At 32.5% G+C, this 16960-nt stretch overlaps 2 protein-coding genes across 9 annotated transcripts in view; one reads left to right on the top strand and one right to left on the bottom strand.

The window, feature by feature from the left end:
- Positions 1-16960, top strand: part of GUF1 (GTP binding elongation factor GUF1) — a 40237-nt gene that overhangs the window by 13773 nt on the left and 9504 nt on the right. For 2 of the 4 annotated variants that reach the window (XM_059923063.1, XM_059923065.1), the window contains exons 12-17: positions 323-466; positions 1398-1531; positions 3853-3954; positions 4827-4946; positions 6252-6288; positions 7117-7292. In XM_059923063.1, the coding sequence (XP_059779046.1) occupies positions 323-466; positions 1398-1531; positions 3853-3954; positions 4827-4946; positions 6252-6288; positions 7117-7254 (675 nt within the window). In that variant the 3' untranslated portion in view covers positions 7255-7292. Of the gene's footprint in view, positions 1-322; positions 467-1397; positions 1532-3852; positions 3955-4826; positions 4947-6251; positions 6289-7116; positions 7293-16960 lie in introns of those variants that run through there. The other 2 variants (XR_009503318.1, XM_059923064.1) reach the window with 1 other exon arrangement.
- Positions 9895-16960, bottom strand: part of GNPDA2 (glucosamine-6-phosphate deaminase 2) — a 28241-nt gene continuing 21175 nt past the window's right edge. For 4 of the 5 annotated variants that reach the window (XM_059923070.1, XM_059923071.1, XM_059923068.1 and 1 more), the window contains one exon: positions 9895-11139. In XM_059923070.1, coding sequence (XP_059779053.1) covers positions 11078-11139 — 62 coding nt within the window. In that variant the 3' untranslated portion in view covers positions 9895-11077. Of the gene's footprint in view, positions 11140-14977; positions 15136-16960 lie in introns of those variants that run through there. The other variant, XM_059923069.1, reaches the window with a different exon arrangement.

The following is a 16960-nucleotide window of genomic DNA, read 5'->3' as shown; positions in this document are numbered from 1 at the left end:
GGAAACTACTTACAGTGCCTTATAAGGGGCAGATTAAAATGTATTCTTCCATCATATTTTTCTAAGTGGTGTATACAATGTGTTTAGTAAATGTCAATAACCAGAATATATTAATGATGGTTATTAATGTTAAGGATTACAGTTGGAGAGTTTTTAATCTAAAGTGTGTTAAGATAATATTCTAACCTTTAAGAATTCTTTTGTTTTTATTCTAACACATTCAATAACAGTAAATTCTAATATATATTATAAATAACAAATTTAAAAACATTGTAATTATTAAGATTTCTTTTTAACTATTGGTGATTTTTCTTATTTTTAGGAATACAGAGAAAAGGAAATTACAATCATCAATCCTGCACAATTCCCTGATAAGTCAAAAGTAACAGAATATTTGGAGCCGATTGTTTTGGGCACCATTATCACACCAGATGAATATACTGGAAAAATAATGATGCTTTGCCAGGTATAAATGTAATACTGTTTGATACAAAAGTAAACTTTAGTCTTCTCAAACAGTGGTACCCAGGTTAGGTTTTGAACTGTTTCTCTCGGCAGTGCACATTGAATTTAACAAAAGAAATTTTCATAAAGATCTATATCTTTATATATTTTACCTCTTTATACATGTAGATATACATATATATAATTACAGTATTTTGATTTTTAAATAAGAAAATAGAGCCAGAATTTTTGATCATCTGTGTTAGTTTATTTTAGCCTAAAGGAAAGGAATTTGATGCCCTTTTAACTTGAGTAGCTAAAAGTATAATTTCCTTTCGCCATTTTGAGTATCTGAAATTGAGTATCATTTGAAAGATAATTATAATACTTTAGAGACCTTTGTTTGGAAGGTACTCCTCAGTTTGCTTTAGTTCTTGCCACATTGTAATAAATGATTTAATCCACAAATTTGATATAATCATAGTCCTTAAAAAGTACATACTTGGAATATTCTGACATATATTGAAAAGAACTCTCAAATGATGACTAGTGGACTTGAATTTTAATTGTCTTGTCACAAAAAAATTTAACTTTAGTCACTTAATTTCTCTGGGCCTAAATTTCTTTTATTTGTAAAATAAGAAATTAGAACTTTGACTTTATCTGTAGCTAATTTGATTTATTAAATGAAATACTGTATAATTAAAAAAGACAAAGTAGTTTGATAAAGACAAAGGATTAAAAGCTTTGGTAGCAAGTATATTGTAATTGAGATACAAAATGGTTCTTCCTGTATTATAAATATTGGTCAGATGTTTTTACTAGACCATTAAAAAAATATTCCTTCATTTTGCCCACTCTTTAAAGTTGATAATTGACATCTTTCTGTATTCACTAAATAAACCATTATTTGAATAGGTTATCATTCAATACATTTTTTATTCCCTTTTCAGGCTCGAAGAGCAGTTCAGAAGAATATGATGTATATTGATCAAAATAGAATAATGCTTAAATATCTCTTCCCTTTGAATGAAATTGTGGTGGATTTTTATGATTCTTTGAAATCTCTGTCTTCTGGATATGCTAGGTAAAAATTTAATGGGAAACTCTGATACCTGGACAAATTTTTTTGAAATATTGACCAGCAAGTGTTTACTAATACTCCACTTATTTAATCTCAGTGATCTTGAAGATGGTTGAGAATCACACTGTAAGGTTAGAAAAGCTTGGAGCAACCTTACAGGTGTTAACAGAGTACTTGTAATTTGCTTAATGGAAGAATGAATTTCTTTGATTCATCAAACTATTACTCCTCTCTTAATGGCAACAATTTTAGTGCCCTGTTCATGAGAGTTGTACTCCTGTATGTCGATTAAAAATTATAATAATTTGAAAAACCTACTATGACCTCAGTGACACTTTTAAAATGTATTTGTATGTTATGTAATCCTAGGAGCATGTGTGTACATTTGGAAAATAGAAGTACATATTTAGTCTGTAAAAAATGCTGCGTGTGCCCCTGTATTTGTGAACACTTCAATAACTTGGTCTTCTCAGGAATAAGTGGTCTGCATCATGAAAACCATTATCTTATCCCATAAAAGTACATGGAGGAACAGCCTGGTAAAACTGAAGGAAGAGTATAGCATTGTGAGAGTATTTTTTTGTTAAGGCAAATAACTCTAGGTGCCCTTAGTGTCCTAAAATCCTGCATTACTGGATAGCATATACTAGGATATAAAGGAAATGTAAAATATAATGGGGAAGTTGATGGAAAAGTGAATGTTCACATCTGTAAAACATGCATGAATGTGCATTCATACTTAAAATTAGCATTCAAAGAAAAATCCCAGCGTTTTGAAGAACATGCTACAGTGACCTGGAAGTTTACTTTGTGAAATGAGCTTTTCAGTGAAGAGAGTCAGCATAACTCATGATACAAAGGAATCTTCTTTGTTTATTTGTATTGAGAATTTATTTTTTCTAATACATCACCGAATTTTTTCCTATGTCTTCTTTCAGATAAGAGCTTGAGCAAATAAGTAACAATGTAATTTAAAATAAACTGAATTGAGGCAGCAAGTTGTTAAACAATTACTATAATTAAAGAATGATTACTAAGTGTTATAACACTTTTAACAAAAGTCTGTGAATTCTAGTTTGCATTTGGGTACCACTTTCTGAGTTAAGTGGTCTTAAAAATCTTTTAGCTTGGAAAATTAAATATATTTCACATTAAGTGAGAGAACATGGTTTATTTTGAACTATGTAAAAATAATTCCAGCTTCCAAAATTAAGGTAATTCTTACGTGCAGAAATGCATGTGGATAATTTTTCATATTCTAAAAAATTGAAATTCTAAGATTTTGGAGCATAGAAAATTATAAAGCTGTAAACAAGGTAGAAAGTCTAGGGACTAAGTCTTATGTCTTATCTCCTCTTATTCTGCATAGTACTTAACATAGTACCTTTATATAGTATATGATTAATGATGTTTGTTGAATAAAGAAAGGATTTTGGCAACACTTTAGACAGTAATCAGGTTTTAGAGAGTATTAGTGTCACTTAATGACCTTCCTGCTGAAAACCTTTCGAAGCCAAACATTTGCAACTCTAGGCACCGGTTTGTTTTAAAATTAAGGCAGGAGGAATACACATGTTCTCGTCCATAATTGCAAAGACATGAAAGCATAATTGAAATTTTCTTTCTCATAAGACATCAGTTTTGTAAGTTAAACCTGTTCTGATTAGCACTTTAAGCTTTGACCATATCGTTAATAGAAATAGTTGACACTTACTAAATGCTTATTGTGCTCAGCTAGGCTCTGTTCTTAACACTTTTTATGTACTAGGCTGTTCAAGTGCTTTACATGTATTAACTCATTTCATTCTCAAAAAAGCCCTGTGAAGGTTCACACTGAAGAGCCATATATGAAGTCCAGAAGTCTCATTTATTAATGGCTGCTTAGCACTGTCATAGCATTTATTTAACTGGTAATAGAAAACTAAAAAGAAACCCAACTCATGAGTCTGAGAATGACTCACTAGAATATACTGTTGTCTACAGCCAGCGAGCTGCTAGGAGGGAACATTGGGTAGGTGACATTTTCTTTCAGTGATCCATTTTCCTAGCCTGGCTTCACAGTTTTTTCCCCTTCCTTCAGTAGAGCATGTTCCCCTTGATTTTTGTACCTAATTTCATAAATGCAAAAAGATGAGGAAGTTTGTTCCTTACCGTGGTCATGTAGATCCATTCATCTGAAATTTATATGTAACATTTTGTTTGAAAGTTAGATCTTTTAGGAAGGATATGGCGGGAGGTATAAAAAAGATATTTGAAAAGAAAAAATATGTAATCTCTTGGGAAATATAATGTTTATCTATCACTTGGACATTTTTCCTTGTTAGTTTTGACTACGAAGATGCAGGCTACCAGACTGCAGAACTTGTAAAAATGGATATTCTACTGAATGGAAATATTGTAGAAGAGCTAGTAACTGTTGTACACAAGTAAGTTGAATAGAAACTAATCACAGAATGTGAAAGTACCCACTTTTTGACATGTTTTCATTTAATTATTGGTTGCTCATTTTTATTTGACAGCTACATTTTGAAAACTTAAAGGTAATTAAATTTCCATGTACTGGTTTTTCCTTCCATTCTTTTTCCATGCTTCTCTTTCCAAACTGTTAAAAGGAGAACAGAATTACAATAGCCAAAAATAGTAGTGTCATGGAAAGAAGTGTTTCCCTTACCACATGAGACAAAGTAAAAGAAAATGTTTTTTAAACTATGATAAATTTAGAATTGAGAACAAAAAGTTTTTTATTTTCATTAAAACTTTTATAATAATGAAAAATGAAATCCCCTGTATGTTCAAGAAATAGTGAATTGGTTAAAATAAATTATGGGGCACCCATATAATAATCTATTAAGCCATTAAAATTATATTGTAGAGTAATATTTGGTGATGTAAAAAATGTCTATTAAGTAAAAAAGGTAAAATATATCATAAACACTGTGATCCAAACTGTAAAAAACAATTAAATATAAATATGTATGCAGAAAAATAACTACAAGGATGGATATATGTTTAACAAACATTCTAGAATGTTTTACAGTGGTATTCTATGGATGAGGGAAGCCCATCAAGGAATGGTTTTTATTCTCTAATGTATGTTTTGCTAGATTTTCTGTAATAGATTGTTAGTTTTGCAATCAGAAAGGTCATATATGATTCAGAGATTAAGTGATGCTTATGTTAAACAAGTTCCATTTGTATCTCCTTAATAGCCTTTACATTGACTATGCATATTAACTAGAAAGCTACTTTAAATATTCTTATTTAGGATATGTGAATAACTGCATTTTTTCTATCTCAGAGACAAAGCATACTCTGCTGGCAAAGCCATATGTGAACGTCTGAAGGATTCTCTTCCTAGGCAGCTGTTTGAGATAGCAATTCAAGCTGCTCTTGGAAGCAAAATCATTGCAAGAGAAACGTGAGTTGAAATTCATTTTTGTTCCCTGGTTGGTTTTAGCAGTGATATACATAGAAAATGAAAGAATATTAAAAAACTTAACATTGTCCTAAAATTTATTCCTACTTACATTAAGAAACATTAATCTCTTAATTCTACTGAAGTGATGACTGTTACTTTGAATTACTTATATGACACTTTTGGGTGAAAATTATTTAGTTATTAGTATATATGCTGTGAGGAGTTTTATTTCCACTTATTTTATTCAGTGACCCCACTGAATTTCATGGTTACCGGATTTCTGTAAAGTTTTTATGGTTTTATCCCTTTAAGTAGATTATAAACTAATAGGAACTGGAATTAAAAAGGTTTTGGAGGTAATTCTTCCAAAAGACAAAACTAAATTATGATTTTTACTTGAAGCATTTAATATCACTTCCTCAGAGCTAGTCCGGTTGTAAATTGTAAAGGTGAGAGAGGAATGATGGTATCATGTTAGGCTTCAGGGGTGTGCAGTAGTCTTGGGATAAATTGTAAGCCTGTATTTGCAGTGAATTTCATTTCCTAACACCATTTTGCTTTAGTTATTTTGTGTTTCATAACTGCCCAGAGATTAGGCAGAGTGAAGTTTATTTATAATAAGGGAACATCCAGGAAAATGCAATTTGAAACAGTTAGCAAATAATCATTCAAACATAAATGTGCTGAGGTAGAGAATACCTTAAAGAAAAAGAAGACTTTTATATCTTCTTATGGAATACAAGAAAGTGGAGCTATTTTCAAATTTTGATCCTCCAAATTTCTCAGATACATTATAGAAGTAGTTTATTGCTGCTTAAATGACTATATTAAAATTATTTAATTTTCCCTGAAATGGGTTTTATAAAATATATTGTTCTTTATATTCCTAGTCACTCTTGACCCACATTCGGTAGAGTTAGTAATGAGATAATAACCATTTTAGTTTTTTTGGTAGTGGTAGTAGTAGTAGTATTTTTAGGTTGAGCTGGAAATGACCTTTTATAATTGTTGTAATCAAGCTCACACCATGCTTAAATTTGACCTCAAGACTGCCCACAAGCCTTGACCTTTTTTTATTCTTAACAAAGTTTGTGTTGATATTCATGTTGAATTAATTTTCTACTTTATTCCAAATACATGAAAATAAATACAAGAGCATTTAAGCTATCTAATTATTTGCTTACGGCAATTTTATATAGGTGTGATCTGATCTTAATATCTTTACTAAAGGGGAGATTGATTTTGAAAATAAGTACTTTTAAATAGTATAAGTTATGTACTTACACAAAACTTTCTCGTTTACAGTGTGAAAGCCTATAGGAAAAATGTTTTGGCAAAATGCGTACGTATCTACATGTGTTCTATTTTGTAATAATATATCTATAAGTTTAGAATCAGAGGGGGTATAAATACATTGGTTTCCATTGTTGGTTTTTATAATACCCTTTATCTCATCTCCACGTTTTCTTTTTAAATAGGTAAATTTCAGCTTGACTTTAATAATAGCGTACTCATTTTGATCACATTTTCCCATCTTTTTAAAATTTTCCTTATGTGCAACTATCTAAGAACATTTTTATAACAGTTATGATCAGGATAATGTTTTATTGTTTTAATTTATAAGGACAGATTTTGAAGACAATGACTGTGTCTTACAATGGGAGTTGAAACAAATTGAAATCCATCTCTCCTGCATTACTTTGCCAAGTTTGCTGTTTCGTCCATTAAAATAAAAGATTAGGTTTTTATGAGAATTAAATGATAAATGCTTTTTCTAAATCCTTAGCATAGGGACTGACACATTTAAGCCTATGTGAGTCTCTGTATTAGACTACAGCTATATAATCTAAAATTTCAAGCCCTTGAATCAGTAAGGAGATGGGTAACTTTTCCTTGACATGCATAATGTTGTACTGGGTTTCCCTGAGGATCTTCATCTCCTTCCAAAAACAAATAAATAAAGCCTTTATCATTCTTTTGAGAAGACAGTAAAATTAGGATCTGCTTGGAGGTAACTTTGGAAGTTACCCTTAGGAAGACACTTTGCAGGTGTCTACTTCATGGATAATAATTGTAAAGTTTTTGTAATTGTATTGATGTCTCTAGGTAATTGTAGGATTATTTTTCTGTGGAGTGATTTGGACTTGTAGTTTTTAAAAATGTTTTTCAGTATGGTGGTGATATTACCCGAAAAATGAAACTTTTGAAGAGACAAACAGAAGGAAAGAAAAAACTAAGGAAAGTTGGCAACGTTGAAGTTCCAAAAGATGCTTTTATAAAAGTTCTGAAAACACAATCTGATAAATAATTGGTGGGAAAATATAAGGAATTTTCATAAATTAAAAATTGTGTATCTTTTAATTTTTCTTCGTAATTTATAATATGTTGAACACAACAGAATGAAAATTATAAAATTTGCTTGTTATTTTCCAGGTTTTCAGTTTTAAATAACCTCTTGGCTTTTCTTTGAAAGAGAGTCATGGGTGGATAAGAGCATAGATTCTGAAGCCATATTGCCTGGTTTCAAATTTCTCTTCCACCACTCACTAGGCAAAGTGACGTTGGCCAAATTACCCTCTCTTTGTCTACTTACTCTTTAGTAAAATCACGATTATACTATTACTTCCCTCCATAGGCTGTGAAGATTAAATGAAATATGTTTAAAATATTCAGAAGACTACATGACACCTAGTCAGTGCTCAGTGAATCTTAATTTTTCAAGCATATTCCTTACTCACACTAAAAGGCCCCATACTTAAGATTCTATCTAGTTTCAAGCCCAAGATAAAATATTTTCATAATCACCTTAAGTATCAACTTGTTAGATGGATATATTTAGATGAAATATATGAATCTTATTAAATATTCAAATAACATAGTATCTAGACATGTGCTCTAGTTTTTCATAAAATTTTTACAAATGTTACTTTGAAACTAGACAGTTTACATAAGCATATAAATTAAAATAAGGATGGGGCTGTCTTATGCTGAGAATTAAAATGTACTTGTGCAAAGTGATAGATGTTTGATATTAGCAGCAGCTGTTATTAATGACAGTTTAATAATTACTGCCTAGATTTCATAATTGAGGAGACTGAGTAAATAACTTACTTAAGTTCACATAGCCAGTAAACGGTTGTCTTACTTTCAAAGCATGTCTACTCAGTCAATAAACAAACCAGAGGGCAGATTGTATTACAGTAAGATAAAATAATTCAGCCATTGATTTTTGTCTTTTACTTTGAATGAATTGAATGAGGTTAATGTCTTCTAGGAATAAGACTATCAGTGATAAATTTTATACAGGGTTGTTATGAGATAATTATAAATTCAGATAGTGGGGATTTACCTAAAATTGTGTATGGAGGTTAAATAACCTGTGGCTTAGTCCTAGTTACGTAAATTAATCAACTGTCTTCCCTATTTCTTCTAGCTCTGGTAGAACAGATGAATTATGAGATCTCATGACAAAAGTATCAATATTTTAGAAAATGGCAGTATTTTTGAAACTAGAAAAGCATTTTAATGTAATTTCTAAGACAAGATGTTCTACCATTATTGCCAGGGGAAAGTTACAAGTTGGTACCTGGCGCATAATATGTACGTTGTGTCTACTATTTAGTATTTGTGTCTTATTAGTATGCTTACAGTTTGGATACTTTTTTTTCCCCCTTTAACCTCTGACTTTTTAGGAAAGTTTTACTTGTAGTAATAGTAGTACAGAGTATTTTCCAGATTTTTTAGCATACTCTTAAGTTCTCTCCCCTGGCCACTCTCCTAAACATGACTGAGAGTTGTGTATCCCCCAGAGGACCTTATATTACTAAGATTTTTGTGTACGGTAAAGTAACATAAACTATTAGTATTAGAATAGCCACCATTTATTGAGTTTAATATGTGACAGCCACCGTGCTGAGCTCTATAGACAATTCCCTCATTCAAATTACATGGCAGTGGAGGTACAGGCACCATTACCATCCCATTTCACAGGGGAAGCAGCTCAGACTTGTGTATCAGTATTGTCCAACAACATCACAGCTCTTGACAGCTGGGATTTGAACAGTGGTTTCTTTCTCCAAACTCCAATTCTTAGCTACCATGCTTTATTGCCTCTTGTGGAAATATCTTCAATAGACTTAGTTTTTTGCTTAACAGCAGCTTAGCTCCTGAGTTAGGGAGTTAAAGTGGCAGGAAAGCAGTTTGCTGTGGACCTTGAGTATATGGACTTCAAACTTAAAGGGCAGTGATGGAAAGGAGATTTTAGACTGTTTCAGCTAGCACATTTAAAGCACAGAAATAACAGCTGAACTGTGCACCAATCTTTAGCTTTTTCACTAAACTATATGACCTTCTAAGGTAGTTTGCACTAACCAATACTTTATTACCAGGCGTGGGACTGGGAGATAATACTGATTTCACTTACTGTTCAAAAACCATTTATAATACTTAAGGCTATTAGAAGTTCATTATCTAGAATTAAAGCAGCATATTTTATCCTAACAGTCCTATTTTTTATTTATTTTTAGATTTGCTATTTAAATGTTTTAAGGAACTGTAAATACGTTTCAGTCACATAGGCAATTAAGCAGGTATGTAAGTGATGCTTCTACTAGGTGGACTTATAAAAGGCAAAATATGCAGAGAAAAGGAAGCATATTTCACTCCCCAAGGAGCAGAACTAAGAATGAATTATAGACAGAGACCTTGTCCTTTAATTCAAATCTAATTGCATAATGACAACAAATAAAAAGTAAACGCAAGCTCATAGCTACTGTTAATTTGTTAGAATCTTTCAGATGTATGTGTTCAATTTCACTGTTGGAAATAAAATTAGGTAACTTACATTTGTTTATTATAAGCTTTATTTGAGTTAAAGATAGAAAACAATATACTTTTATAAGTATACTTTTATACTTTGCAATTTAATAATGCAAGTTGTTATGGCAATCTAAAACAGTTTACAGTAATTTCTTTTATACTTCATCATATGATCCTTTTAGACATTATATATGTAAGGAATAAAGCTAATCATTTATGAAGTTGAACGATAATCAGAAAATTTTCTTCAAAAAAAATTTCCTTAAGTGTGTTGCTAGGTATAAAGCTTCTGATTGCCAAAATACTTAAATTAAGTGCATGAACCCAAGTCATTAAATAAAAATAAGAGCACATTTGTTTAAAAAAGTGCTACAGAAGGTGGTGCACAAAAAACATGCACTTATACATATTTTCCAAAAGGACGTAAACTGTACTTTTAGGCACTGCCGTCTCTTCAAATTTTCTGTACCAACAATATATAGCAGGACTTTTTTAAGAAATTCACGTTCTTTATTTATTTATTTATTTTTGGCTGTGTTGGGTCTTCATTTCTGTGCGAGGGCTTTCTCTAGTTGCGGCAAGTGGGGACCACTCTTCATCGCGGTGCGCGGGCCTCTCACCATCGCGGCCTCTCTTGTTGCGGAGCACAGGCTCCAGACACGCAGGCTCAGCAATTGTGGCTCACGGGCCCAGTTGCTCCGCGGCATGTGGGATCTTCCCAGACCAGGGCTCGAACCCGTGTCCCCTGCATTGGCAGGCAGATTCTCAACCACTGCGCCACCAGGGAAGCCCTATAGCAGGACTTTTGATGTCCAGATGCTACTGCAGGAAGATGACTAAGGCAACCACGTGCAGAAAGCTTGTGCAAAGAGAATATAAAGATAGCATTCCGGAAGTAAAGGCTTGCAATGATAGTGGTTTGATACCTGAAAGGCTTGGAGTGTCTTCCTGTGATTAAAAAATTAAAATCTAATAATGCCACTAGAGTCATATAAATGGTACTTTATGTACAGAATTGTCGCCTTTAAAATGACTTAAAATTTGTAAACAGGCAGACATTTCATTTCTGTGCTATGTTATAGAGTGACTGTGGCTTCTGTAACAACTAGCTGATCAACTGTGAGAGCCAATTACGTCTAAACCCTAGTATAAAATGGACACATTGTAAATATGGAATGTTTAACATATAGATATTAGACTTCAAAAATGACAATATTCAAAAATTCCCCAAGTTTTATCATATTGCATAGCTGAAAATTATCTATGTATAAAAGTGTTCTGTTCATTCAAGCAGAATTTTGATCCAGTCTCCTTCAATTTGCTTCTTTCATACTGTACAGTGGATCCACAAGTTTATTGTGCACATGCATTAAACCTTAAAGAAAAAAAGCACAGTTCTAGTTGTATTTCTGATTTTGAACTATATCTCATTTAGGAAACAAAAGATTTAATATTAAAATACAAGTATACTGGCTCCCATCTAATACAAAATAGTTAAATTTATTGGAAAAATGCAAATAGAAATGTTTCAGAATGTTTAGTTTTAACTACCTAGCAAATATCAATTTAGTTATTTATGAAACCATGGATCTGGAATGGGTACAGGTTCTTTGTGAGTAACCAGAAGTAGGGGCAGTTCTTGTCTTTAGAACTTCCTTGAGTATGACAAAATAACAAATTTGAATACTAATTACATCTAAAAGTCTGTTGAGTTTGACCCTCTGCCAGTTAATCTAACAGACTCCAACAAGGGGCTCAGAACTGTTGTTACATTAGTTCTCTAATATATTACCCTATCCATTCATCTGGCAAATTATTTTCTACTGTTTTGACATGTGTATTTACAATAGGGATTGATTACAAGCCACACAGAGAGGTTTACTAAAACAATAAGATAACCTTAATATCAATTTCCAAGTAAATTTAAATTTCATCTTATAATTGGTATGCTTGTAAACTGTCCTTAATTTTATTAAAGCTTCTTGGGAAATATATTCCAGTTACTCATGTCTTAACACACATGTATCGTATTTCTTTGGGGAAATAAATTGTCGCAATTAATGAACTAAAGATTTTATATTTTGGAGGTTAAAGAAATCAGTTAAATTTACCAGGTTGTTAAGAACATGGAGGTTGGGAAAAGGGACTCATAATGTGGTTTTCTTAGGAAATGGGATTACTGGATCGAGGAGACAGGGTACTTGTTAGTAAGAAGGTGTTCTTTGTCAGAAAGGCTGCAAAAGCACTCTAAAATCCAAACTGTGAAGGCCCACTTTTAATTAAGAGGTAAGCAAAGGGACATGCAAAGAACACTAAAGTATACATGTAGTAGGAGAAAAACCAGGAGTGGAACAGTCTTAAAAGGAGGAGAGAGAAATATTCACTCATGAAATTGAAAGAGAATGCTAATTAACTCAACAGCTCACTTCAGTGTCTAATCAGCACCTCAAACTTGTTAACAACATCCAGACCCATCTTCCCCTTCTAAACCATTTCTTTAAAAATACTGGTATATCGTGTTACCCTTTGATGAGCTGCTAAAGCCAGACAACTGAAGTTCACTGTTGATTTTTTTCTCTTTCCTTTTTAAATTCAGCAGCAGGACTGGTGGGCACTACTTTCTGATTACCAACTCAGCACCCTACTTTCATCACTTCCCATTGTCCAATTTTTCTAAAAACAGAAGCTAGATTATACCGTTTCCCTACTTAAAATTCTCCAATTGCTCTGGTCACTTAGAATATAATTTAGATTTTATTCTGTTGTCTTTGTTTATCCTTCTGATCTCATGTCCTCCCCACTCTCCCCCTTTTGTGTTACACTCAACCCTGGCTTTGTTGCTATTACCTCAGAAAGGCTAAGCTTGGTTATATAGTACAGGGTCCTTATATTTGCTGTCTCATTCAGCCTGGAATGCTCTTCTCCCTGAGCAAAGCATGATTATCTCCTTTTGGCTTTTTGGGTCTCAGCCCAAATGTCACCTTATAATGAATTACTATTTCACTTTCTTTAGAGCAATTTTCACTCTTAGAAAATGTTTTTCCTACCATGTCTCCAACTAGAAACTGAGGTCCAGGACCTTAAATTTACTGCTCTAAGTCCTGGGTCTATAAAGGTCATGATACATGGTGGAAGCTCAAGAAACATGTACTTTAAAAAAATCTGTGAAGATTCAGTGAGATGGTCTCTGGAAGCTTTTTTTTAACTTAAAATGAATCTAGAACATACATTGTTAAAAAGGAGGCAGGAGAAAAGGAGGGAGCAGAGACCAAGATTCTGTAGTTCAAGGTCCTGAAGACAGAAAAGTATCAAGGGCACTGGCAGAATGGCTAGACATGAAAGGAAAGGATGCTTAACGATTAGGATAAATTTAAAATCTTGGAGGTAGGACTGTGGAGGGACTGAAGTTAAGCCTTCCATGCAGCTGGAGGGACAGAAGGGTCAAAAGGTTAAAATAAGTAATGGGAAGAGTTTGAAAAAAGCAAAACAAGGAGCACAGCTAACCCAGGAAATGAAAGAATTATGTATAAAAAGTACCAAACTAAGCATAAAGGCACTTGATCGGTTCTGCCTCCACCTCAGGTATATGGCAGCCATTTATCCATCTGGCCTTATTTATAAAATGGAGTGACCTCAGCTCAAAAATTCAAAAAAGAAAGCAACGTACTCAACATAGTGCATAAAAGTCTTATAATGATGTTTGGTTTATATGTCTGAGATAATGTAATCTCTGATACTTGAATGTTTCTATAGTGACAGTTCCATAAAGTTATATAACCCTCCCTTCCATGCTTACCAGTGTGGACAAAAAGCCTGTGATAAAAATCCGTGAGTATGTGGACAAACCAACAAATACTTCATTCATTAGACTGTTTTATGCAGAATATCTCCGAGGCTGGATTTGAAGCACACTGATTTATTGGCATTTGTTCTTTGCTCAAAAAATGTTAATACATAAGAATATTTTTCTCAGGGCTAATAACCCCTCCCCCCCAATACCCTTTTGAAAGGCCACTGATATGCAAGCCCTCGTTTGCCTTTTCACTCTTAATTTTGTTTTTAAAGTATAAGCTAGCCCCATTTTATCGGTATACTTTGTTCTCTATTAAGAGGAACTTTTTCTGCTACTGTACTAGCTCATCCTTACACCTGTGCTGTTGATTATGGCATTTTCTTCAAATCTAAATGTTACCATCTTCTACAGCTCTCAGTCCCATCAGCTCAATTCAAGTTTTCATCAACTACTATCTAACTATAAAAATCTCTCCCTTAACATCCCTTGGACTTCACAGTGATTTACATAATTTAGCACTTAAACTGAAATGGTATCAATGTCATGTGTCATCCATCTACCTGCCCAACTACCTAGAATTTACCAAGTGTCTCCAGTGTACTAGGTAGGTACCCTTTGAGATGCTGAACTATTGCAATGAACCAAAACTAAAGTCCCTAACTTCATGGAACTACATTTTATTTTCTCGAATCACTTAATGAGCCAGTTTTATGAAGAATGCCAACTACTTTCAGGCAGGGATACTTGTACTTCTTTCGGGTATAACAACACATGAGACAATGTACTTGAAGGCACTGTAACCCATGTTTCTTGGCTGATGACACTAACTGGAAAATATAGTTTACATTTACCAAAAATAAACATTAAAGGGTAATTTTTTTATACTGTAAAAGGTATCTGCTAATGAAAAGTATTTACCAGATAATTATCTCTAAATAGAACCAATCTTATTTAAAACAATATTTAACTGAAAAGTTTAACAACCAGTATGTAAAAAGCAGCAAAATGGAGATTGGAGAGACCCAAGAGAGGGGACAACAAAGACACTGGTAATCTCAGCCATGTGGTTTAGAAGATGTACCTCTTCCAGAGTATCAGCTCTTTGAGGATCATTCTACTTGATATAATTCATCTATCATTCGCTTAAAGCTTTGATCATGGAAAGAAGAATACATCAGAGCTTAAAAACACGCAACTTAAAACATCAGGATATACATTAAAAATCCAACTTCTTTGTAAAGTTTTTTTAAAACTAAACACTGGCTGTAACTTGTACATAACATAAAGCTAGTTCCAAACTAAAAGTCATTTTGGAAATTTTAGTACTTGCTTTCTGAATAATAAGAGTTTACTATGACTAAAGGTAAAAACTGACAATGTTCTACACAAGAATGTGATAAAAATAAATAATTGCTACTTAAATCATAAACAGAAGTAAATTCTAATGAGTATTGATAAAAATGCATAGACTTCTGATGTTGCTTGAAGAAGAAAAGTTAAATATAATAGATTTTATAGTTGGGTTCAATTTGAATTCATTCAACCTCTATCAAGCTATTGGAGCTATTGGAGTAGGGCCTAAAAAGGATAAAACAAAACAAAAAAAATGTTCACCATGATGATGATGTCTTGAAAATATATTATCTCAGGACATAAAACATAGGTTTTATTTTTTAAAAAAACAAAAAACTAGAATAAAACAAATTATTAAAATGTTTTCCTGTGATTTACTTATATCTTTCAAAAGATATATACTGAAATAAACTTCCATATGCTAATGATTTTTATTGTTTTAGATGCAGTTAACCTAGACTTCAAGAGCTAAATAATTAGAACCCTTTAAGATTCCTGTTGACACTTTTAAAGGGATGGCAGAAGAAAGAGTAGTGATGTGAATGGTATTTGAAGAATTACAGATTATAACTAAGGGATTCATTTCCTCCAGTATATCTTGCAGTGATATAATAATAAGGATTTGGCAAATACATAAAACTACATTTATAACATGTATAAATTTATGAACAGTCACTCTACCTAATATCAAAATACCTTACTGTAAAATGAGGTCTATATATAGCCCAGAACAATATCGCAAATCCATTTTTCTCCATGTTGAAGGAGGCATCCTGACAGAGGCTGATGTCCTGAATCTCTTCAGAAATATATACAGCTCCACTGGAAAATAATTTCTAAGTGACTTTAACATCCCTACTAAGCCTGTTAATTCACCTATAAATGGGATTATAAGAGTACCCATGTCATAGAATTGTGAGATTTAAGTAAATCAGTAAGTATAATATGCTTAGAATAGCACCGGGTCAAATAACTACTGGCTATTTATTAAATGTTTACTTCACTAAAATGTAAAAATTTTCTGATAAAAACCAAACTGACAAAAATCAGACAAGTATAGGGGTTTATCTGGGGATTACTGGTGCTAGAAAATGGCAATGTTAAATGAATCTCCTCAAAACTGTTATTAAAATATGTGGATAATGAAGATTCCTTCTATTAACTTTTTCAAGGAATCTAATATTTGTGACGAAACCTGGACCACATGGAAATATATGGGTAAAACGCCATCTAAGGGCTCTTATTCACAACCCATAACTGAGCTATTCTCTGCTTTTATCTGTCAAATTACTAACAAGCTAACAATTTTCAGTTTAATTTGGTATATTTGTGACTTGGTAAAAAACTGGTAATTTAACTGATAAAAATATAAATGACTGGAAGTAATCTAAGTGCTTAACACTAAGGAAACCTTTAACACCTTTTATTAGAGTAAAAAGATTTAAAACGTATTTTTATTCATATAGTATCAGTAGTACACTTATCACATACTTTGTGAATTACTGAACTATATATATGACTAATTACATAATATTTTCATATCAGCTATATAAATACAGGTGCTTTGTAAAGAGTACCTACTTATACAGCTTGTTTATGTGTGTGTATTTATATGTGGAGTTGACTCAAGCAGGGAATGGCTTCTAAACTGAGTGTATTCAAGTGTCCTTGAAAATCTCTTAAACACCTATCACAGCAAGTATATATGGTTTTATATATGTGTGTATATATATATATATATACACACACACACACATACATACACGTGTGTGTGTGTATATATATATACATGGTATGGTAAAGTTTAAAAGTTACTGAACTAGACTGTAGGAAGAAGCAAAAGGAAGATAAATATGCAGAAGTCTGGGTAAACTCCTGCTTACTTGCAGTTTATTCCACACTGTTTGACATTTAGCAGAATTTATTGTGAAGATTAAATGAGATAGTGGGCAACCCATCTTATCCCCTGATTTCATTCTAAACATAGCTGAGAGGTTAGGGTGGGACCGGTAAACACGAAAAAATTAGAAAGGACATATATACATTTCCT

Source organism: Balaenoptera ricei, chromosome 5 (genome assembly GCF_028023285.1).
Source record: "Balaenoptera ricei isolate mBalRic1 chromosome 5, mBalRic1.hap2, whole genome shotgun sequence".
Taxonomy (NCBI): Eukaryota; Metazoa; Chordata; class Mammalia; order Artiodactyla; family Balaenopteridae; genus Balaenoptera; species Balaenoptera ricei.
Note: the sequence above shows the minus strand (reverse complement) of the source record. Positions and strands in the feature narration are given on the sequence as shown.